This window comes from Vanessa atalanta, chromosome 6 (assembly GCF_905147765.1).
Source record: "Vanessa atalanta chromosome 6, ilVanAtal1.2, whole genome shotgun sequence".
Lineage (NCBI taxonomy): Eukaryota > Metazoa > Arthropoda > Insecta > Lepidoptera > Nymphalidae > Vanessa > Vanessa atalanta.
This window is the reverse complement of record NC_061876.1, coordinates 3,187,675-3,213,689: the sequence shown is the minus strand read 5'-3', so window position 1 is coordinate 3,213,689 and position 26,015 is coordinate 3,187,675. Positions and strand designations below refer to the sequence as shown.

The 26,015-nt window shown below is 32.1% G+C and overlaps 3 protein-coding genes across 4 annotated transcripts; 1 reads left to right on the top strand and 2 right to left on the bottom strand.

Annotated features, from left to right (window-relative positions):
- Positions 1 to 273: 273 nt before the first annotated feature.
- Positions 274 to 3,383, bottom strand: LOC125064921 (28S ribosomal protein S22, mitochondrial). Its single transcript, XM_047672233.1, has 7 exons — positions 3,222 to 3,383; positions 2,904 to 3,130; positions 2,373 to 2,497; positions 1,916 to 1,973; positions 1,472 to 1,680; positions 710 to 890; positions 274 to 529 (listed from the first exon to the last, which is right to left on the bottom strand). The coding sequence occupies exons 1-7, from the start codon at positions 3,334 to 3,336 to the stop codon at positions 314 to 316; spliced, it is 1,131 nt and encodes a 376-aa protein (XP_047528189.1). The 5' UTR covers positions 3,337 to 3,383; the 3' UTR covers positions 274 to 313.
- Positions 3,384 to 8,837: 5,454 nt separating this feature from the next.
- LOC125064487 (zinc finger CCHC domain-containing protein 8) lies at positions 8,838 to 17,289 on the top strand. Of its 2 annotated transcripts, none has more exons than XM_047671558.1 (7): positions 8,838 to 9,715; positions 10,472 to 10,641; positions 10,982 to 11,180; positions 12,033 to 12,164; positions 13,164 to 13,341; positions 13,705 to 14,006; positions 14,101 to 17,289. In XM_047671558.1, the coding sequence occupies exons 1-7, from the start codon at positions 8,993 to 8,995 to the stop codon at positions 14,923 to 14,925; spliced, it is 2,529 nt and encodes an 842-aa protein (XP_047527514.1). In that variant the 5' UTR covers positions 8,838 to 8,992; the 3' UTR covers positions 14,926 to 17,289. The 2 variants fall into 2 exon arrangements, with proteins under 2 accessions (XP_047527514.1, XP_047527512.1); XM_047671556.1 differs by having other exon boundaries at positions 13,705 to 14,012.
- LOC125064488 (small integral membrane protein 14) lies at positions 17,004 to 21,223 on the bottom strand. Its single transcript, XM_047671559.1, has 4 exons — positions 21,049 to 21,223; positions 20,710 to 20,783; positions 19,220 to 19,414; positions 17,004 to 18,045 (listed from the first exon to the last, which is right to left on the bottom strand). The coding sequence occupies exons 2-4, from the start codon at positions 20,779 to 20,781 to the stop codon at positions 18,007 to 18,009; spliced, it is 306 nt and encodes a 101-aa protein (XP_047527515.1). The 5' UTR covers positions 20,782 to 20,783; positions 21,049 to 21,223; the 3' UTR covers positions 17,004 to 18,006.
- Positions 21,224 to 26,015: the final 4,792 nt, after the last annotated feature.

Sequence of the window (26,015 nt, the reverse complement as noted above, 5' to 3'; positions counted from 1 at the left end):
ATGTAAATATCGTACCAAAAATGTAAATAAATAAATCCGAAATGTCATTCTCAAAAATGACAAGCAGACATTGTCTCTAATTAAAAGAATTAAAAAAAAATACAAAAGGCAAAGATTGTTTGTTTTCGTCATTATTACCAAATAATCATGAATAAATATTTATATAAAGTTATATCAAAACATAGCAATCATTTAATGCCAATTTTCTTCACCTATTGTTCTTCGAATATTATAGAGTATAATTACGATAAAATACTATAAATAAAAGGCCAGTTACTTATCTAAACATTTAATTCAATATATTATTACACATTCAAGCTGTTCCATGCGCTTTTTTCAAGCCTCGACTAAGTTCAATCATCTGTTGATAATACTCTCTGAATCCTTGCAATGCAAGTCCTTGTTGGCTCTTCATAGTAGAGTTGTTGACAATGTATGCATCTAAGCATTCAATACATTTGTTATCGAGTTGAATATCCTCTTCTGTTAGATATTCTGATTTTGATAATTGAACTGGGGTGGTTAAAACCTATAAACAATAATGTTCAATTATGATAGATATTTATGTATTACTATTTATTTAATGGTTAAAAAAATATGAAAAAAATTATTGAAAATTAATTGGCACATTTTACAGATACATATATCTTGATAACTAAATGAACCATATAGATCAAAGAATTTGATTTTTATTTTAGGTAGAACAAACCTGTTTGCCAAGAGCGTCACTATCTGCACCATTTTTCAGATCTCCGTGTACAGCATGTCGAAGTGACATTAGCAACACAGCCTCCCGTATAGCTCCAGTCTGTACTAATTCAAACATCAGACTGTCCATACTTTTGTGCCATGTTAAGTAGAACGCGAGAGGCCCAAAATGACGTGTTGACCTAATGCAAAAAAAAGTTATAACTTAAGCTATGTAGCTAAATGTATAATCTATTCCCAACACAAAAGGGCAACCATCAAATAAACAACATTTGACAGTGAATTGATGCGGTATCATTGGTCAAGTGCTTGAATAATCTGTGATGTTCAATATGATTTTATGAAAAAAAAAACTTCTATGGTTAACTTAGGAAGTTAATTTAAAGGATATACATAGTTATATAGAATAGTGATGTATTATAATTAAAAACATATTACAAGAACTGTTAGTAGCGCACAATATTGCAGTGCTATTAGCAAATCTATGGTTTGATTTTCTTTATTCCTTCTTCGATTGGAATAGGCTATTACTATTGCTCCAAAACATATGGTATCTAAATATTACAATCTGACACTGGCTAGCTAGTTGTTAATCAATATTCAACAAGCTATTAACATTTATTCTATGAAAGCATTGGTAAATATAAAAATTTCTTAAAGAAAACCAAGCAACAATCCAAGTTTATAATTATATATTTTTGTAAGTGTAATGTTTAATATTTCATTGATATTTGAGTCAGAATATGTTTTGTTCAAATCTTACCTTAACAAATCATACTGCATGTTAGTATCAATATGCTGGTATGTGATACTTGTGACCTTCTGAAATTTAGGTTCATCTGGTTCATACTGAACACAGGCTCTATCCAAAACATACTCATACTTTTGCCTATCAAGGAGGCTGTGTAACTTTTCTTCATCTGCAAATATCAATGGCTCTCTTATTTTTCGACCCAGCATTGGGAAATATATCTGAAATCACAGTAATAACAATAACATAAATAGTAGTTGGCAAGGATACACTTACACATTTTAAGTTTTCTATTATAAGAAGAAATCTATTTCATTTAAGGCATATTTTAATACTTGAATAAATTATTTTATTTTTTACTATAATGCAATTTTTAACATAAAACTGATAATTTTTCTATATGGCTATTTTTTTAAATTAAATTATAAATAAGTTTAGAAACATATTAAACATTACCTGATTCAATCTCTTTCTTACATCATGGTCACAACTACGGAGTATTCCATCAGGGTCTCTGAAAGCACAATAATACTTGCTAATATTTATATAATAATATATGTTATTTTAAGAGATTAATTATAACACTACAATGGCTTTATGCAAGTCTTTCTAGGTAGGTAACACCTCCTCAATAAATATTTTACTGCCAACAGTAATACTTGGTATTATTGTTCCATTTTGAAGGGTGAGTTAGCCAGTGTAACTACAGGCACAAGATATAATATCTTTGTTCCCAACGTTGGTGGCAAAGACACATGGTAATTCAAGGAATGTTTAATATTTGTTATAGAACCAATGTCTATGTGCATTGGTTCCCACTTCCCATCAGGTAGCCCATTTGCCCATCCATATTAGGTATATGGACAGGAAAAGGGGCAGATATTATAAAAATATTAATACTTTATTAACAAACCTTTCCACAATTAGTCTGTGTTCATTGGCAACACCAAAACTAATGTCAGTAAACAAATATTTAGCAGAATCAAAACCCACTAATGCTGGATCTTTGGATAAAACATCATTTATAGGTTCATGTACCTGAAAAGGTGAAACATATGATTGTTAATTAAGTATGTCAAGTTATAAGTTTTATTTTACTATAATTTTACAATGCAGTACTCGGTAGAAGGATTTCATGGTCAAGACCTGGTCACCTAGTGTCTCAGTAAGTACCAACTACTTCTCACTTATTCTACTGCTAACTACCACTACCTAGTATTGTTGTTAAGGTATGAAGGGTGAGTTGAAGGTTAATTTCAAAGGGCACAAGAGATGTAACTTTTTAGTTCCCAAAGTTAACGGTGCAATAACAGGGTCAGTGCCTAGGACCATTGGTGACCACTTACCATTAGTTATCCTATATAATATGAATTGTAAAAGAATATTACATTATATTGAATTATTTGTAGTCTTACAGAAATATCAAAAGATGAAACAAAATTACCTTTACAACTGGGGGCATTTGGAGTAAGCGATCCGCACTTTGATTAGCTTTTTCTTTTTCAATCTGTAGTTCCTCATCGGTTAAAAATTTATATTGTGGCGTTTCCAACATAGGAGCATTACTGTTTGATCTTTTACGAAATACTTTTGCATAATCGGGCCGAGTTAAACGTTTAAGCAATATTTGTATACCGGATGAAAAAAACTTCGGTGCTGGGTTTTCTCCATCTACAAACGTATGAAACGAAATTAATTACAATGTTAAATAAGACATATATAAGCTTTGCGATTAAAGCTAACTCTCTGAAAGATCTCTTACCGTAAATTGAAGGCACTATGCTCAACTTTCTCGACGATATGAAAATTAACTGTGATTCATTACATTTAATAAATACATTTCTTGTATTGTTTTTTAATAATTTTAATAAAGACATGATCACCAATTGTCTATTTAGTTTTTAGTAATCATAACCTAAAATATATGTCAATTGACAATTATGACATTACCAAATTAATAGACAAAAAAAATAACATTATACTTTTTATTATTATTGGCAATGAATTATACATAGCGTGACAAATTTACATGATTATATTTATATTGTATATATTACACGATTAGATATAAAAAACTGATGAAATATGATTAAAAAACGTAGAGTTATCATTCGCTTATTTTCTTGTAGTATTAATCATATTTTTATTGTATCTAATTTAAATACGAATTGGAGTAAGTCATTCGGTTTGTATGTCAATGCAAATAAATCGCAGCTTTGTATTGTAGGTACCACTAAACAGCTATCCAAAATTGACTACGCTGGCCTACCGGATGTTGTTTTCAACGACTCTGTATTACCTTACAGCGACGCTGTTAAAAATCTAGGCGTCATTATGGATAGATCTCTTTCGTGGCGACCTCACGTAGCTGAAATAAGTCGTAAAATTTTTTCAACAATTCACTCACTAAAAAGATGGGAAAACTTCTTACCTATTAAAACCAAAATAACACTTGCCAATACTCTTCTCCTTCCAATTTTGGACTACGCGGACTCATGTTATCCTGATTTAACGGAGGACCTGATTTATAAACTGGAACGAATACAGAACCTATGCATCCGTAGCCAAGATACGGACGCCATAAAGTCCACATCGGGTCCATGAAGGGCCCGATAGAAGCGTCTATGTAACTCCTTGCTCTTCCATACCCCCTTGCGATTCTCAGTACTTAGTACTACGGGTTTGCGCCAGTTCTCTTTGCCTAAGGAGAGCGGAGTTAGCCCCTTGTCCATTGTAACTACATCTCGGTGCATATCCAAGTCAGTGTGGAGAAAATACTCCCTGAGTTTGTATACTTCACGGTTATGTAGGGTCTCATCACCGAAGACCGAGGATGATGCATCCGATATGCAGTCAGCAGGACACGGACTCTCCTATCCAAGGCGTCTAGTTCTTTTTGAGTCCACTTGAGTATGCCGAAAGAGTACATCAAGACCGGCATGACCCAACCATTGAAAGCGCGAACCTTATTGCCACCCGACAAAAGACTTTTGAGTACTTTTTTCAGGCGACCAAAGAAACGCTCCTGCAGTGATTGTTTCATGTCGGTTTATTATTATTATTATACGATCTTGACCGTAACTGCTCTACGAATATTACGGTTTGTCTAAATTAGAAATCAGCTTTAGTATACTTATAAAGTGCAAGTATTGATTCCTGTTCCCTCAGTAAATTTTTTGAGGATAGCCTTAGCCACTGACATATAATATTTAAAAGTAAATGAATGTCATTTATTATCTTTTCAAATGTGTCTAATTTTATTCGTAATAAAACCATAATTCAATGGTGTTTCTTATTTATTTATATCAATTTATTACGAATAAATAAATTCAATGTCAGAAGAATATTCTATGCCATCTTACATATCGACCATGTCAAGATATCTTCGTCCTGAAACTTTTAATGTGGAACCTGCGTCTGCAGATTTGCGATGGTTACACTGGCGGTATACATTTATAAATTTTATCTCAGAAGAAGCTTGTAACGAAACTGATGAAATGAAACTCAAATTATTAATAAATCATCTATCTCCTACCGTGTACTCCTATATACGCGATAATAAATCCTACGAGCATGCCTTATCGTTATTAGATCACATATATTTAAAGCCTAAAAATGAAATTTTTGCTCGATATACTCTAGTTGCTCGAAAGCAAAGACAGGACGAAACTATTACAGAATACGTACGCGCACTGAAATTATTAGCACATGATTGTAATTTTAAAGCCGTGACCCCTGAAGAATATAAGAGTGAATACATTCGTGACGCATTTGTTGCTGGGATCACATCCCAAACAATACGACAGAGACTCTTAGAAAACAATACCTTAAGTTTAGATGAGGCCCTGAATCAAGCGATTGCTTTAGAAACTGCCGAACGAAATTCTCAAGGCTATATAAATAATAATTCTTTTAATCTAAACGCTCTTTCTAAGCAGGAGCAAGAAACGCCAACTCAACAAAACTTAGCTGTAGCAAATTATCCAAGAAAGAAACATTGCTTCTTTTGTGGTGGAAACATTCATCGACGATTTAAGTGTCCTGCCAAATTTGCGAAATGACCTGCCAACTTTGCACCAAAACAGGTCATTTCGCCAATGTCTGCCGTAGTAACAAAGAAACACTTAACAACGTTGTAAACGAAGATGCACCTGTCGAAGTTGCTATGATTTCTGCCGCCTCACCTTCTAGTTTAAAAAGAGCTACGGTATCAGTAACAATTAACAATTACGAAGCCGATGCACTTATTGATACTGGTAGTTCAGTAAGTTTCGTAAGCGGTTCTTTAGCGCAAACAATAAACCTAAAAAGAAACCCTTGTAAGCAGGCCATAACTTTAGCCTCACTTAATCACATATCTTTTGTGGAAGGTTCCTGCGTAGCGACAATCAAAATTGGTCAACATATCTATAAACGTCAACCACTCTTAATTGTAAACAATCTTTGTGCAGACCTTATTATAGGGCATGACTTATTACAAAATCATTCAGTGCTTGAATTTCAGTTTGGTGGTAACCAAGGACCGCTGAAAGTCTGCAGTGTTATAGAAGCATCAGTTCCTCCTGCAACTTTATTTAGTAATTTATCTCCTAATATTAGACCGATATCTATAAAATCCAAACGTTACTCTGAAGAAGATTTACAATTTATAAACAATGAAATATCTAAATTACTAGAAGAAGGCGTCATTGAGCCCAGCGTATCTCCATGGCGAGCACAAGTATTAGTTACAGGAGGTGGTTCACATCGAAAGCGGCTTGTTATTGATTATTCGCTTACCATAAACAGATTTACAGAACTAGATGCATTTCCTCTACCTAGCATCGAGTCTGTAATTGAAAAGGTTGCGAAATTTAATTTTTTTAGCCAAATCGACCTGAAAAGCGCTTATCACCAGGTACCAATTTTGTCGTCGGAACGAAAATATACAGCATTCGAAGCATGTGGCAAACTTTATCAATTTTCAAGGATACCTTTTGGGGTAACAAACGGCGTCGCGGCCTTCCAGCGAACATTACAATACATTATCGATACAGAAAAATTAGCAGGAACGTTCGCATATTTAGATGATGTCACAGTTTGTGGTAAGAGTAAAGATGACCACGATAGAAAACTTAATAAATTTATGAATGCAGTTAAGAAATACAAATTAACTCTAAACGAAAGTAAATGTGTCTTTGGAACCGACTCTATAAATCTTTTAGGATACTCAATATATAATAATACGATTAAACCGGACAATGACCGTCTCAAACCACTACTAGATCTTCCAATTCCTACGGATTTACCAACCTTAAAAAGGACTTTAGGTTTATTTGCTCACTATTCGAAGTGGATCCAAAATTTTTCTCAAAAGATCAGACCACTTATTGGTATTAAGCATTTTCCTTTAAACCAGGAGGCTGTTACATGTTTCAACTCTTTAAAGTCAGATGTTTGTAAATCTACTTTGGTGGTGGTCGACGAAAATGCAACATTTATGGTAGAAACAGATGCATCAGAATTTGCCATTGCTTCTACACTCTCTCAAAACGGTCGTCCGGTTGCCTTTTTCTCGCGAACTTTGACTGACTCGGAGTGCAAACAATCTTCTATAGAAAAGGAGGCAAGTGCAATCGTTGAATCTCTGCGTAAATGGCGGCATTATTTAACAGGTAGGCATTTCTTGCTTTTAACTGATCAACAGTCTGTAGTATTCATGTTCAATCAAAAACATTTAAGCAAAATAAAAAATGAAAAAATTGAAAGATGGAGGCTTGAACTTTCCAGTTTTAAATTTGAAATTATTTATCGACCTGGTAAGGATAATACGGTTGCTGACACTCTATCTAGAGTATGTGCTCATGTTAATTTTGATAATAGTAAGTTGAAAGAAATTCATGAACTTCTTTGTCACCCCGGTGTAACAAGATTAGCACACTGGGTAAGAACGAAAAACCTTCCATACTCTATCAATGATATAAAACTTATAACTACTTCCTGTAGAGTGTGTGCTGAAATCAAGCCTCGTTTTAATAAAAATAAATATCAACTCATTAAGGCTACTTCTCCATTTGAACGATTGAACATCGATTTTAAGGGACCCTTGCCGTCCAATACGCAAAATAACTATATGTTAACGATTATTGATGAATACAGCCGATTTCCATTCGCTTATCCCTGCAAAGATATGACTGCAACGACTGTAATTAAATGTTTAAAGGATCTTTTCTTTACGTTTGGCACTCCGCTTTATGTACACTCAGACAGAGGAGCGACATTTATGTCTGAACAATTGAAGCAATTTCTTTACTCTCTTGGGATAGCTTGTAGTCGAACAACTCCATATAATCCCCAGGGGAATGGACAAGTTGAAAGACTTAATGGAACTCTTTGGAGAAACATACAATTATACCTCCGATCTAAAGATATGGAGGTCACTTTTATGTACTAGTACTAATGTAACTCCTCACGAAAGAATGTTCAACCATGCCCGAAGAATTTCAAATGGCGAATCATTTCCTTCTTGGATGTTAAATCCAGGACCTGTTTTAATGAAAAAGAACGTGAGAGCTACTAAGTACGATCCTATAGTTGAAGAAGTAGAATTACTCCAGCCCAACCCGCAATATTCGTATGTTAGATTGCCAGACGGAAGAGAAACTACAATTTCTAACAGACAATTGGCTCCACTACCAGAAAATTTAGAAGATTGTAATGAAGAACATGAAATCAAAAAAAATGAAAATCCCATTCCTAACCAAGAATCTGATGAATACAATCAACCTCCTGAACTCCCTTCCACGAGTTCGTCATTTAAAGAACGTCGTTCGACACGGCAGCGAAGAATGCCGAACTATTTAAACGATTACGTTGTGTCTTGAGGGAGGGGGTGAATGACATATAATATTTAAAAGTAAATGAATGTCATTTATTATCTTTTCAAATGTGTCTAATTTTATTCGTAATAAAACCATAATTCAATGGTGTTTCTTATTTATTTATATCAGCCACCATTACATGCTTTCCTACCTTAAGCGTTGTTTACCTAAATACCTATATAGCGTAGCGTATATATTTTAGGGTATTTAAGATGATTACTTAACAATTTAATCACTATTTTAAAATTTATGAGAAAGTTTGAGATGGAACATTGCAAAATTAAATTAAATTTTTGTTTTAAGCCGACTATCCGTCTCAATTACTACTCTACAAGTCCAATAAAATATGGTTGAAATATTGATAATACTGATCTAGTAAAACAGTCGTAGGTTTACACTACCATAATTTTTTTTATTTGGCTTTGTGTACTATAAATATGTCATAATTTAATCTGTCGAATATGGTCATTCACTGGTATGCTATAATAGGTTATTGTAAAACGTAGTAGTTATCTACTCTGTGGGATATTGTGAGGAAAGTGACTTTTTAAACACAAGTCAAAAATCACAATAGAAATGTGAAGTATTTCTTAAATTCAATACATTTTAGTAGTATGCTTATTAATTCGTTATTATATTTCACTTAATTGTACATTTCATATCATTTATAACAATGGCTAAAAGAAAAGCAGGCGTTAATGATATCGTTTTTGAATTAGATAATGATGACATTGAAATAAGTAGTGACGATGATGCTAAAGAACCGAAAAAGGGTCGACTTGGAACTGAAAACGTTAAGAAATCTTGCGAAAATAAAAGTACAAGTGACCGTGAATGTGTTGAAGTTATTAGTATTGATAGTTCTGAAGAAATTTTTTCAGAAGTAGAACCGCTAAGCAAAGTTAATAATGGAGGGAAAATACCTTCCGAAAAAACATTAATAAAAACCAACTTTAACGTAAAAAGTGACACAAATAACATACATATTAAACAATCGAAATTAGATAATTGTCGAAACCCCGGGAAAGATTGCTTAAATACGATAATATTAGACAATGATATAGTTGTTGATTCACCTGCTTCTAACAGTGATTTGGGTGTTGTCGGTTGTGAAAATAGGACACCGTTAATATCAGTGCGTTTTAAAGACAAAAAATTAGCTCATGTATATAAAAAAAAGGTAAAAGGCTTTCTAATTAACCTTTTAAAATCAAGGAGTGATGAAAAAATTAATGATATACATGAATCTGATAATGAACTTGATATTTGGCCAGAGGACTTGGTAGATGAGGACTGTAATAAAGAGGAAATACCTAATCCAATAGATGATGGTTTGTTCTTTGTGGACACAGAACCTTGTGATGATAAGCACATAGAAATACCCAAATATAGTCAGGTATGTCCGTCAGATTTTTGCTTATTTGAATATTCGACTTCTTCATGACAGGGATTTTTAAGAAAGTTGTATTTATAGCCTATTTTAATCCCAGGAATAAAGATAAATAAACCTTAGATTAAATATTCCATGCATGTAAATATTCCATGCATGCAATTAAATATGCCATGCAGCTTGCTAATAGCTTAGTTAAAATGTGCACTGCGAATGGCTTTTGCTTAATGTAACTTTATTTATAATTCAACAATATTTCACTAAGGTTTTAATTGATGTATTCTTTAATTTTACTGCCAAACTTTTGATAACTGCTTTGTTGATGTTTCAAATGTATTTTTTTCATATTATAGTTTATTCAAGCTCTCAACTACTGATTTTATTTGAAATCAATTTTTGTGGTTAAACTAAGATATATCTATACTACTAAGACTATATCTAATGTATATATAGATATATGTAATATATTATAATTAAATTATAAAATTAAGTATAATTAATGAATACAAATAAACTAAAAGCCATTAAACTAAGAATGTAATTGGAATTAATGAAAATGTTTTATAAATAATATATTGTAATGTTTATATATACATAAAACACCATTTGATGTAGATATGTACTCAAGCTCTTAAGACTATATATTCAGCCAACCTGTGGTTTGTACAAGGACCTCAGGATCTGCTTTATTTAAGCTTGCTACTACATCGAATAAGCATTCATTGATTTTACGACTAATATAATATATTTAAAATATTACAGAATTCAGCAGTCATATCAAACAAAGTTGAAGAAGAAAGTCCTCCGGTGTCATTAAGGAGGCGACAAATATGTTTCAATTGTGATGGTGAACACCAGCTCAGAGAATGCCCCTTACCCAGAGATAACCAGAGAATAGCTGAGAACAGGAAAGCTTTTCCTGCTAAAGTGGGGTTAGTTAAATGTAGAAATAATTTTAAAATTATTTATTTTTAAAACCATTTAATGAATTTGCAAACTCAAGTGGACAAAATTGAAATGTTGCACTACTGACAACCAGTTAGAACAACATGTATTCTTGAGTGGGAATTGTGTCAAGGCATATATGACAGGTTTTCGCCAAGTTAGAATATAAATACTGAAGATTAAGCTTAGTGCCACGTTTTAGGAAAGGATGAACACTGGATGATGATTGATAAATATGCAATTAAACACTCTGTATATATAGTGTATTCATAATTTTACAAGAGTCTTATGTTCTAAATTATCCTTATAACTTTAACAATTTTACAGACGTTACCATGTGGAAGATGACCAAAAGTATGGACACTTAGTTCCTGGTAGGATATCATCTACACTGAGGAATGCATTGGGACTGAAGAGATATGAACTGCCGTTACATATCTATCGCATGAGGTTATTGGGTTATCCACCTGGATGGTTAGAAGAGGCTCGTATATCACATTCTGGGATCACAATGTTTGACTCCACTGTAAGATTAATTACTGACATACCATTCAAAATGTTTGCCTACATTTGTGTGTAACCACATATAAATAATGACTATTAGTACCTGTTATATAGTATTTCAAAATGACAGATCATTCAATATCTCAGTCAATGTTCAACTACCATCTCAAAATTCACATAAATTCACACATGGAATTCACATGGTTAATTAGTTTTTCAAATATTAAAAACTACCCACTTTAAAGATTGTACATTCAAACAATCGAGTTCCACACTCAATTTTGTGAAATCATGTTAAAATTGTCATTATTTGTGAGGTTTATGTACATAGTGCACTAATTTCTTCTCTGTTTTATTATTTTCATCTATGATTTTGCGCTTGCTATGATAATAATTGTTGAAGATTCAGATTTTTTTAAGGAAGATAGCAACTTGACAGATTTAGCTGCGAATCAATATACATATCAGTAAAGCCATTTCCAGTGGATGATCATAGTACTCCATAGTATATATGTGGTGGCTACTTACTATGTATAGTTGTAAATAATTAAGAGCTTGTCTTGTGAGCGGCTCAAAAGCACTGTATTGTCCTTTAAAAGTAAATGTCATGTGCAAAAAATTAATTACAAAATTTTAGCTATAAATATCAAACAACATTAGTAAATATTTAGTGTATCACCACTAGAAATAGGAAAGGACACAGTAACTACTAGTTTATCTTGTGTGATGTCCAAAGGAGAAAATGTTTGATTTATTTTATGTTGAAATTTGTGTTTAAATATCAAACATTGTTAGCATATAATTGTATACTTAAATTATATGTTAAGTATATAGCGTATTAAATACTTTATATACATTTATTTTCTATCTTAAGGGTACTGCAATCTTGGATCCTGAAGAAGAGGAAGGTGAAGTTTGCGAACCAGGTTCTAAAGACAAATTTGATATAAAGAAGATACTAGACTTTCCCGGTTTCAATGTTTCCGCCAGTTCGCAGTATGTAGAGGTAAAAATACATATTACACTTTGAAATATACAGAATTACAACTGTTTAGTTTTAGATGAAAAACCATTTAAAACATGTTATGTAATATTCAAATTATTAAGTTATTGCATACCAATTTGTAATAGGACAATAACATTTTTTTTAACATAATTATACTTATGCTGAGTAGAAGTATAAGATTTCTTCTCAAAGAGAAGGCTCTGAGCAAACTTAAGTACTTCCGGTTGGTCTAAATCAATTGGCTGAGTTATATCTGACACAAACACTATTAAGCATAAAAAAATCAGGTTAAGCATAACCTTATTAAAAATTTGTGTATTCTTTCTACTGGACTGTGAGTTTGTTCTTTGTAATTTATTATGAATTATCAGAGCTTTATATGTTGATTTATGAAAAATAGTCTTCCAATTGAGTTATAACAAATTAGTAACAGTGAAAAGGTCTCTCTTAAAACTCTTATTAAATGGAAAAACTTATTTATTATAAATTAAAAAAAAATAATCTAATGTTTAAAATTATTAAGTGACTACATCACAGGCATGTGTTTTAAAACCACACTAACAGAGTAAACATTATGCAAACATACATAAAATGCAAATGATCATATAATAGACAGTGATAAAGATTAAATTACATATATACATTTAACAATTTGATACAAGCTTTTAACTGGGGCAACTAAATTTAAGTTAAAAGATTCAACAATAACAACCGATTTGCGAATACAAATAATGTAATTATTTTAATATATTATTTCTGTTTATATTAATTATTTTTGTATCAATGTTTATTTAATGATTAGATAGACATTTTAGATTGGGCAGACTTTTTAAGAAATGTTGGTGAGAAACATTTTCATTGTGCAGTATATTCTTTATTAATTTAGATAGTGCCATAAGGGAGTTCGATTAAGGCACCATTTTTTCCGATTTCATCTTAACATTAGTTAATTACTAAACAAAAGTGGCAAGACAAATATAGATTAAACTTCACACACAGGAAGGACATCTGTTCGGTCTGCCGCCTATGTCGGAGCAGGACAGTAAGATGATAATGCTACAAACATTAGCTCCTAATGCCGTGAAGGCATACAAGCGCAAGAAATTGCTTTTGTTCCCTACATCTAATAATACCTCCTTGCAAGGACAGGCTGAAATGGAATTGGACAGTGACGATGGTTTGTTTTATGCCATATATCTATACTGTTATCATAATTTTTGTGTATAATAATAGTTTATAAACAATTTAAGAAGACAAGAACCACCACTGATTTCTGAATATATTTTATTTCATAACTGATTACTAAATTTAGATAAATTAAACATACATTATTGTATTTACTATTTCAAAACCATTAATTATTCTTTATTGTTATATATTGCTCTGGCACAACAGCATTTTTTTTCTTCTTATTATTTTTGTAGATTATACACATAAATATTGGTTACGCTAAAAGTTACTTCTTTTGTGCTGCCAGAAACTAAAGAACTTGTGTTTAGTTTAAAAACTATATAGGTGTTTTACATACGATTTTTTTCAGAGGTTGTATTTCCCTTAATTCCTCCTTTACCTGATGAAGAACCTCCATCAGTAGAGCCTCCACCACCTCCACCACCATTGCCACCTCCAGAAGACAAAGTTGAATCTGTTTCACCTAACAAGCCATCCAATAACAAAACATCAACTAGTGACAGAAGTTCATCTATTGCTAAGAAAAAACATTCAAGCAATGAAAAGATAGATTTGGAGACGTCCAGCGACGTGGAAGTTATAGAAGTGCTTCAAGTAAATGATATACCAGTGCCAGAAGATGATTTGATCACCATTGATGAAGATTTTGATGTAAGTGTAAGTTATTATTATACAAAACGTTAGTACCGCTTTTCCATTAACGCTTAACGAATTGCTATTATTGTTTGTTAATTGAATATTTCAGTCTACGTCTCCAACAAGCAGCGGTCGACAAAGTCCAACCCTTGATGATTTAGAGAAAAAGAAAAGACTTCTTTTGAATGCACTCAAATCTGACATTGTACCAGTCGTCGAAGCAACTATTGACCTCTCAGAATCAATTGAAACGGAGGAAAGTGTAAGTGAAGCTGATAGCGCTAGTGTTACAGAAATCGAAGAATCGAAGGGATCACTAGAAAAGGAACAACTAAATGACGCGAAAAAAGAAGTTGATAGAGATGACGGAAATAGCGAATCCGGAAAACAAAGATCATCAGTAGATGTAACTGAGAGTTTAATTGAAACTAATGAGGTTGCAATTTCTCCAGCACGAAAAACCGACCCAAATGTTGAAATAATTAAACAAAATATTGACAAAGACAAAAGTGTTACGAAAGAACATAGTATTAACAATGACAATACTATAGACGAGCAACACACTTCAAAATCTATAGAAGTTCCAAAATCGTCTAAATCTGATACCGGTGAGACGGAAATTATAGAGCAATGCAACGAAACAAAAGACAATCAAGTGACTCCCGTCCCTTCAGTATCACACGTAAATGACCCAGATAAGAGTGTAAAGACACCAAACTCAAAGGCAGGTCAAGTCAAAACCACACAGTATGGTACACCAGTTATAAATGTCGCTTCGACATACATGAAATTGCCTAGTGAAGATAAGTTTTCCAAAGATATTTGTGACGTCATTAATTTTGAAAATCTTCCAAACTCAACTGGTAAGTTCAAGCAAATCAGTACTTTGCTTAAGAAAGTTAAATCTGTAGTGGATATGATACAGGATTCATGATTATAAAAGACCACCTTACTGCGAGGTGGTGTATTGAGAATTAAAAATAATGTGGAGGACATTAATATAACTATAATCAAAAACCTTATTTCGTTGTATATAAAAGAAAAACTCTACAATAAAATCATAGTTTAACATACAGGTATACAATTTTTTGAAAAAAAAAAACAAGGCGTTCTCGTTAACGTTGAATTTGTACGAGATTCGACGAAGAAATATTATCTTAAGAATCAAAAAAAAAAGTTTACCCTAAAATAGCACTAATTATTGGTATTTTTAATGGTACAGTATCGAAAAATGCAATAACATCTAAAAATATTATTCCAATGTTTTGTACATTTCCATTAATTTTATACTTTTATTGTTGATTATTTTCGTTTTCAAAATATTTGGTTTCGCGAGAAATCAATATTATGCTTACCATTGAATGTTACCGGTTGATTAATATGATAAGTGCCTATATAGGGTAGCAACATATCTTCTATTAAGATCATACACGTCCATTTACAAGTTCATGTAAATGACTAATTCATAGCGGCAGACTGCACCATTTATTATCTTACATATTTTATTACTTTAATGCAACATAAGTGTTCAAAATGTTATATAAAAAAAATGATGATCGTAGAACAACCGACACAATCGTGTTGCGTCCATAATAATGGAACCTTTAAATTACGGAATGTTGTCAGACTCGGGTACTATCGGCTATCTGAATTCGTGATGGAGGAATGTTCTGGCAGGAGCTTGTTTACATAAATTAAGTATAATCCACATGCTGTCAGAAAGGGATGGGACGTTTTCGAAATACAGTTAACGCGCAGTAATTCGACAAACGCTTTGAAAGACGGTGTCAGATGATCGAATTTAGTGAACTATAGAGTATCGCCGCCGACGCCTTCTAATCCGGATTTTTGAAGAGTACCTTACTAGATTCTAGTACATTATAATCTTACAAATTAAATGGCAGTTAAACCGCGAATAAGTCACAAAAGGGTTTAAAAGCATACATTGACGAATATTTTCCTCAATGCAAACGAGCCTTGTTTGTACTGTATGGCCATGTCGGATTATAGAGTTCAGGATAATCGTTAGCAAAGTGAACAAAAATGTTGGACTACGGAGCAGGTAAGAAGGATGATTTTAACAGATAACGTCTATATTCACTACAAGTGCCTGGGTGCAAGTAGTATTCGAGCGTTCCCATTTCCGCCCCAAAACGATTTCTAAGATACCTTTTGGGACGCTACATCGATGGTCGATGACTTGACAATCATCGGCGAGAAGCCCGACGCGCAATGCTCGGGTATTTGTAACCCCTGTACCTTATATTAAGATGGTTATAACGGTACCTTTTCTTTCTACTTATTATTAAAATAAGTAAATAATCGTACAACCAGAACTAAAAAAATCGACTTAACAAGTAATATTTAGCGGACATCGATGCGATTTTGCCGCTCTACCGCGATGGCGATTGCTTCCCGTATATGGTCTACAGCAAGTGGGTCGGCTACGCGATTCGACCTTTTGCATTCAATTAAGATCGCGCACGGATTATAATAGGCTAAGTTCGACGTTTCATAATTGACAAATTTAGGTAATAAATAACAATGCAATCTTGTACAACGCACCAACATAGAGATCGCTAGTTGAAAACATCAGCCTATTATCATAGTTCGTAAAAAGATTAACAAAAACTTTTTCCTTTTTAAAAAAGTATATGCACTTAAGGAAAGAGAGGCAGAGCATATTTTAGTTGAATAAATGTATTTGTGTAGAAATAGTATAAGTCTTATTCTATGCTCAATTCTGTACAGTAAGTCGAAATAAAATATTTTTGTATCCTGGGTAATACTTTAAGATTTTAAATGGTACACGTACCATTTGCTTCATTGCCCGCTTAATTAAGTTTTTTATTTTAAATATATATTATAAAAAAAAAGTACAATAGCGGCGAGGTAAAGTACATGTTTTAGTTTTGTTGTGCTCATGTTTTAAGCTTGTATAAGTAACCGTTATTTTTAAAGGGAATAAAATCATATTCATAAGGTTTGTTAAAAACAAATGAAACAACCAAATATTATGTGTCATATTTATTACTTTGCATATTATACAATCTTGATTGTTGCCATTAGAATAAAAAGTGAAAGCAAAAATTAATCTAATGAAAAAAAGTTATTAATCCGAAAACCCAACCCAAAATAAAACAACTAAAATTAATGGAATATCACAAGCTGAACCAGACTAATAATCTGGTAATTTAAACAACAAAAAATATCATTAGTCAATTATGACCGCCATAAAAAACACTAATTGAAGGAGAAAAAACCGAAAATATAGATTCAAATTTTATTTTACACGTCAGATCTGTGTGTTGCTTGAAAAACGGTTCCTTTTACCGGTAATAAAATACTTGTGATGTTATTGATAAAATGTTTGTGAAATACGCGATGTAAAACTTCAAAATCTATTTGCAAACTTTTTTTTATACATTAGCACCAATACAATCATTGGTAAACAATTTTTATAAGTTAATATATTTATGTTTATTTCATTTAAATATAATCAACAAAAATTTGCAAACAAACATCGTAATAATCTCACTTTTGAGTAATTTTAATAAAAACAAGTTACACAAGTTTTTATTTTTTTTATTTATACTACTTTATTGAGTAATTTTAAATATCGACAGTTGTAAGTTTTACAGATTGTGTTTTTTTATTCTCACATCTGACAGTTAACTGGCTTTTTAATTTAATTATCTCTTGTATACTATTGAATTTAAATATAAAGTTTGAATGGATAAAAACCTACAATTAAATAACATATTAGATCTTGGCATAAATCGTTTTCTCCATGGAATGATTAAACGGTTTTTTTAATATTGGTGTTGTAAAAATGTCACATCTTAAAATGAACTATTATTACTAGTATAATATGTAATATAACTATATATATCTTATCTATACTTAAATATGATATTAATTATTGTTTATATTCATTTTGTTGGTTTATGTTTTATACATACGGATTCGAGTTATCCTCCTGAACAGACAAATTGAAGAATGTTGCCAGTATTTATTAAATTCTTGGAGGCGTAGGTGGAGCGCCATCTCGGTCCTGGTAAGAGATGTATACATGTCAAATTTAGTAAGCACTTTATTAACAACAAAAATCGATAGTTATTATATGTATATGATATATACTTCATATATATTATGTTGGATATATACTTGATATATACTTCATATATAAGAGTCGAGATGGCCCAGTGGTTAGAACGCGTGCATCTTAACCGATGATTTCGGGTTCAAACCCAGGCAGGCACCACTGAAATTTCATGTGCTTAATTTGTGTTTATAATTCATCTCGTTCTCGGCGGTGAAGGAAAACATCGTGAGGAAACCTGCATGTGTCTAATTTCAACGAAATTCTGCCACATGTGTATTCCACCAACCCGCATTGGAGCAGCGTGGTGGAATATGCTCCAAACCTTCTCCTCAAAGGAGAGGAGGCCTTTATCCCAGCAGTGGGACATTTACTGGCTGCTAATGCTAAAAAAAATATTATGTTGGATCATGAATATAATTTAAAATATTCTAAAATCGCTGTAAAATATAAAAGTATAGCTAATTTAATATAAAAAAATACATAACAATTATATTTGTATTTTTCACAGTTATTCTAAATCCAACTATGTCGTATATTTTATTTACTTTGGATCTGATGTTAAGTAGTCACCCATAGACACTGGATTGCAATAAGTGAAATCCTTTGATACTGCTAACCATAAATCATAGATCTAAGATGTAACTCTTATCTGTGTTGTTTGTTCGTGGATCGTGTAATGACACTGGTTCAATTGATTTTGGTATGAGAACATAACAATAAAATGTGTTAATGGTGAGTTGTTGAATAAATAATGATTTTATCATTGGTAATGTGAGATTTTTATAAAGTACACCTTTATCTTAAAATTTGTAGAATAAATTGAAACTTTAAAAAAATACTTGTTGCATATAGCACTTGTTTTTCTTATATACATATTTGTATATTTAATATAATGTATTAAGATAAATGAAACATGTGTTATATGTTAAAACTCTAGAAAATCATATTCATAATCATTTCACACATTGTTTAGTGTTGATAAAACATAAAAACCCTCTTGAGCATGTTATATCACAATACATGCTCTTCACTACAAGTATTATTTCAAATATTTATTACAAATATATATATGTTATAATAATCATTTACACATTTAATATATATAAAGTAATATGAAGGTAACCTGAGGATTAGGCATCGGTTTAGCGGCGTCCTCTATCTGGTTGCGGCGCGGGCGCATCATGTACATAGCTACAGCGAGTGCCATCATCAAGAACATGACGAGAAAACTGTTGCCGGCAGATTCCGGTCTCGGCAACCCTGGCATTTGGTCGTCCAGGCATTCATTGTCTGTACAGTAAGACTGGCCTTGGCGAAGCTGTGATTGTGAAATTTAGTTAATTAAAAATCTACCATATTGTAGAATATTAAATCTCTTATAATTATATATATATATATATAACAGCATAACAAATTCCACTGTCTGGGGTGGGAAGCTAATTGGTAACACATATACACAGATTGGAAAGTTTGCAATGATGCAAGTAAACTGACAATTATTTCAATAATGCAATTTTGAACAAAATAGTCAATTTATACATATACATATAATACATAATTACAAATATTTTTTGAATAAAAAAGAAAAAAAAAGAAATGAAGTTTCTCGTTATTGATAATTCCTTATTTAAAAGTCTATAAATATATCATAACTTATTTTATTTGTATACTCATTTCAAATTAATAACTTCATTGTCCTATGGAAAAACCAAAATATGTTTTCTTTCAAATGAAATGCAACAGGAATATGCATATTATGCTAAAGACTAGGCTTCCTCTCAGGCAAGAAGGGGAATTATTGGTGTCAGTTACTACAAGTGTTTGTTTTAAGTGCATAGACAAACATAGATGCTAAAGGTCTGAGTTTCTATTAATCTTGCTTAGTTAAATTGTACAGGGCACCAAATGCATTGTCTGCCCCTTTGAACAGCCACAGATCATACAGAAATAATATTAAAACTCTGACATGATTTTTTAAATTTTTATAACTACTAGCCAAATTTGTTTAAACCAAGGATTGATTATCTCAGGATCTAGTATCTGACTAAATAATTCAAAAGACTACAGAAAAACAGTTAAAACTGCCAATCTAGGAAAATGTTCAACAATTACTAATGTTAATCGCATCAATTCTAATTATTTACTGCTTTACTTAGTAAAAAAAATCAAGTTTTTTCTTAAAGAATAATTTGATTAAAAAATATAAATATAACTACTATACAATACTTGTTGTTGTAACGAAATGATTAACAAGTCGCAATAATTGGCATAGAGTTTGATAAGAGCTTGTGGTTTTGATTTGTGTAACTAATTGTTTTATATTACATTCAGACTGGAGTTTGAATGCCACACATGTTGAAATAATAGTTATTTTTTACTTACAAATAATTAAATAAGTCCATAAATATTCGAATAAATATTAATTGTATAATTAACTGTGAGATTATAAAACAGTCAAAATGTATAATATATGCATTATTTCATATTGAAGCGATGTTTTAAAAATATAGGTTTAAAAACCAATTACATTTTCTAAGTTAACATTTATTGCGGACGTGTAAATCTATTATGTTGATAAATATGATACAAGGTCACTGAATAATATCGACTCACCAACGAGATGAGCCGTCGCATTGCCAACTCGTGGTTCCAGAGGCATTCACACGGGTCCATTTCATCGCCCATTTCTGCGCAAAAAATAAATCGTCGCTCAATTTTCGATACGCACTCGTCATAATGGACAATTACATGACCATTTTAATTATTTCTATAAATTGACACGACTACATTGTGGCACAATCCTATAATTTCAAACGCAATTGCAAAAAATAGAAGTTCTATTACACAGCAATATTTTTGTTTTTATTTACAATAAAAAAAAAAACATTGGAAACAGATCATCTGTCAAGAGAGAAAGTGTTTTTTGTTTTTTATTGCTTTAGTAATATTTACCTGGATAATGTAATTACGGGGTAACGGAAAGATGTAAGGTCAAATTAAATATTTTACAACTGTTAATGTAATGCACCCGCGCTTAGCCTGATAAAAAGTAAAAACTTTAGGACGACTACACCTACGCCGACATTTTTCACTGTCTGCTTGGACTTTTCTGATTGGTTTTCATGACGAAACAATCACAATTCTCAGCAGTGTCCACAGATAATAAAATATTAGGGTTGCTATACTTTATAGAAATAAAAGTATAGCTATTTCTATTATAGATTAAAAAGATTAATATTATGCTTAAAATATATTGCCATAAAACTTATCATTTTAGGACAATGAGTTGAGTTGGACTTTATCGTGGCCATTTACTATCTAATAATTAGAAAACTATCTCAGGCAGATATATAATGCACGTGTTTCAAGAAATCGGATTTTTACAAAACATATATTTTAAGTACAAATAAATTTTTATTATAACTAACTATATTGTTTACTACATCATATTACAGACAATTAATGCAATTTTTATTAATATTCACCATTTATTCTCATTTTATTACATTGTTATTGATGTGGTTTATTTTTGTAAACATTTTATAACGATATAAACATATATTTTAATTATTTACATTGATTTACTACATATCATTCACAAATGTACAGCTAATGTTTAACCGACACAAATAGTTTACAAACATATAGCGAAGGGTGTATGTAAGGTCAAATGTGCAGTAGATACATTTCTTTTTTAAGGTTAATTTTCACGTCGAAATTTCAATGCCGAATCATTTCTGTTTGCATTTTATAATTTGTAATGAAAAATTATGTCATTTTGTTCCATAATTTACGATTTTTTATTAAAATTAATATGCAATTTGATATTTGTGGCCGAGTAGGTACAATTTGAACCAATCAAATAATTTTATTCCTGTCCCTACGTAATACTTCATTGAAAATGTATGAGCATTTATCATCAACGATTACGCATATTACATCGTTATATACCTATAAATATTGTAAAGTGCTGTATTGCTGCATTTACGTGCCCAATATGATGAACGTACACGTACTAAGTTGAACAGCAGTTCACAGAACATTACTGAAACGTTAAAAGTTAATCACGAATATCTCCACAACGACATCGGGAATAGCGGTTTTTTTTCTGAAAAAATGTATGCAGTTTCTGAGAATAATTCTTTTGGCCATACTCTAGTAGTCAACTAAGATACATATTTATATATTTTTATGTTGTTTTATTTCAAATTCGTCAACTTCTTTTACGAATAACACGGTGTTATAAGGTTTTTATTTTTAAATATTTATTTCAAATCATCGGCTAAGTTTAACCTTTAACCTAACGTAACCTTTTTCTTTTTTTCAATCGATGTAGCGTAATCAAAAGGCACGCTAAACAATGCAGGTACTAAATCTAACAAAAAAAAAAAACAAAATAAGCATAGGTAGGTACTGCTTATACTTATTTAAAATCGCCCAGAATAATTACCTCTGCGGATGCGATCAGCTGCAGCACGGAATCTGTAGCTATTTGGACGTGCTCAACCTGTCGGCCAGTTTCGGCATTACCGCTATGGGACTTATAAAGGCACGCATAGATTCGCGGATGGTCATCGCAGTCTACACGCAGCCAGATAATCGATACGTCTTGCCCTTCAAGGCTGCCGAGGGGTCGAGAGATATCATCTTGATTTAAACGTCCACCCCAGCTCGTGGTACAAAGGAATGTTCCATTTTGTGTCCTTGGTAAGAAAGAAAAGTGGTATCGGCAGGAAAGGATATCTTTGTGTCTTAAGTGCTGCAACTCCTTTACTTGCAGCACTTAATTGCTTGTTAATAATTTTTATTGTAGTTTTATTATAGCAGTTCAGACCTGAGCCTTGCGTAGCAGTATAATACAAGAAGTAAATAATATTACCAGGCTGCGTGTAAAATACTTACTTAAAGATAGCGACGTTTTTACTGTTACTTGGGTATAATTTATAAGTATAATAAAAAAACGACACCTCTGCGACTTTTCTCTAGACATTTTCAAGACTACAATTGATGCATATCATTCACTTGATGTATCTTTTATAATTGTAATAATAATAACTGTACAGGCGCTTAGCATTCATAAATTTACTTTTATTTTATTACAGAACGCAGACTCAATACATGCAGAATTATCCGGATAATCTTATCCAATGAGTAGGTTGCCCTAACTGGTTTTGTGTAAAACGACAGCAGTGAAAAAGTAAAATAAAATAAAATAATCATAATAATTCATTTCAGGCTAAGCCCATAAAGTGTTATGTTAATATTATTATTATTAGTGCTATCTTAATTTTAATGAGAGCCGTGATGGCCCAGTTAGAACGCGTGCATCTTAAGCGACAATTTCGGGTTCAGACTCAGGCAGGCACCACTGAATTTTCATGTGCTTAATTTGTGTTTATAATTCATCTCGTGCTCGGCGGTGAAGGAAAACATCGTGAGGAAACCTGCATGGGTCTAAATTCTGCCACATGTGCATTCTACCAACCCGCATTGGAGCAGCGTGGTGGAATATGCTCCAAACCTTCTCCTCAAAGGGAGAGATGGCCTTAGCTCAGCAGTGAGAAATTTACAGGCTGCTAATGTAATGTAATTTTAATGAAGCATGTAAACTAATCCAATGTCACCGCATTGGAGATTTCCGTCTATATGCATAAAGTCTCAAGATAATATTTGGGCTGCCGCGGCAACTTGCGAGTAAGCAGGCAGATTTATTACGTATGATCTATACATCTGACCGCGAACATCATCGACGGCAGACCGAGTAGTATCCTTAGCGAGTTATTTTACTGAACACGCAGTGCAGATCTACAGGTTGTACGCATAGAACGACAACCTACGTTGCTTATCTATATCCATAATATATTTTTTGACCCAAGTACTTTAAGCTACTAACTCTGCGTAGGGGTGATCCACAAAATAGTACCCTGTTCCAATTGAAATAAAAATAAACAGGAATAGGGATAAATGTGCCTTAGATTTAAGTATTCTATGCGATTTTCTAATTGTTCTGCTATATTATGCATTCAAAATGTTATTGTGAAGTAAAGTAACGGCCTGTAAAAGTCCCATCTCCGATACATTTTATTGGATACACATGTGGCATAATTTCATCGAAATTAGACACAGGCAAGTTTCCTCACGACGTTTTTCCTTCACTACCGAATATGAGGCGAATTTTAAATACTTACTTACAAATTAAGCACAGGGAAATTCAGTGGTTGCTTGGGTTATTGATTAGTATATTATGATGAATATATTTTTTTATTGATTAATATATATTTATAATACAATATTATTCGACTTAACCACTTAAATTCATTTAAATTGTATATATAATATCGATGTCTATAGATTATTCAAGATCATGTCCAATAAAATTGCGTCAATTCAATTTTATAAGCATTTGTTTGTCTTTACTCCTCTTGTGATTGGATTAGGTAACAGGTGCTAGTATAACATAAATAAATAATAGGATATTCTAAAAAAATAATCCTAAAACTTTATTTGGGTAAGGTTTCGTGCCCGTTCAGGTACCACCCACTTACTAGTACTTATATACTACCGCCAAAAAGCAACAATTAGTAGGTATAACCCCCATCTTGAGAGGGCCCTGATGAACCAACAATTTCTATCACAAGTTTGTGCTCACGTTGACTGCTATGTATATTTTAGCAATTGGCATATTTGTAAGAAATAACTAACATATTAATCAAAAGGCTAGTGACGATAGTCGATATTAAAGGTAGGAAGCTATAGAAGTGCTCTTCATGATAGAAATAGATGTACTATAGCCATAAGATTCTACAACCAATCAGATTCTTACGAATTTACGAAAATGACCGCACCGTTTATTTGAAACTATACGTAAAGCCCGGCTAAATAAAAGCAAATTGGTTTTATATGGTAGTAAATATCTACCAAAAGGTTTGTCTCTGTTTGTCTAAAATATTAGGTAAAAAGATATTGCCTATTTATTGGCTAGGATGTGTTATTTTAAAATTCTAAATATAGCGCAGAAATACGGAATTAGAATGTTTACAATTGATAAGTTCAATAAAGGGAACTACTTATCGCAGTCCACAGCTGAACATAAGCTACACCAAAGCTCATTTTCTCGTGTTGCACACTATTTCGTTATGGACCGATAAGTCCAACGTACTGGAACGCCTACGCTTTGCAAAATTAAAATATACTTTATTCCAGTTGGCTTTAACAAGCACTTTTGAATCATCTCTATACTAATTTAATTTTTAATATAAAACTACCACCGGTTTGGGCGATAGGTTCATCCAAGAAAAACCGACAAGAAGTTCCGTAGTTAGATAGTCTTCATTTCATTAAACAAACAAATGTTACCTACATGTAATAATTTTAATTAAAATTATAATTGTGTACCTATCCTGTATGAACATCAACGAATACTAATACTAAGGTTCTATCGTTTATATATTTCCATTAAAAAAATGTCTAGACTTTTAAATTTAGTTAAATGTAAAAAGCAACAAAGTCTCCACACAATCGCCAAAAAAAGAATATTTGATGCCACCAAAAGTCCGCAGCAATATGGCGGAGCCTAAAAGGAAATCCGACCATGACTTTAACAGAATAGAATATAAATATCTATTAGAACAATCTATTCGCATTTACTGAAAGTTGTGTGCAATTGACACATTCTTTGTCGTTCGCTATCACGCAGTTATTGTAAAGTAGGTCGTGTCTGGGCGTCCGTAGCGTGACTCCGCCCATCGCCACGCCCAACACTGCTAATTGCCACCAATATTTCCTATATAAGTGAATAATTTGATATTTAGATTGTATTGATTTGTGCTAGTTATTATTAATAGTTAAATGTGTGCACGTACTTCGACATGGTTTACATTTGTATGGCAGTCTGAAGATATATCTACATATAAGGGTTT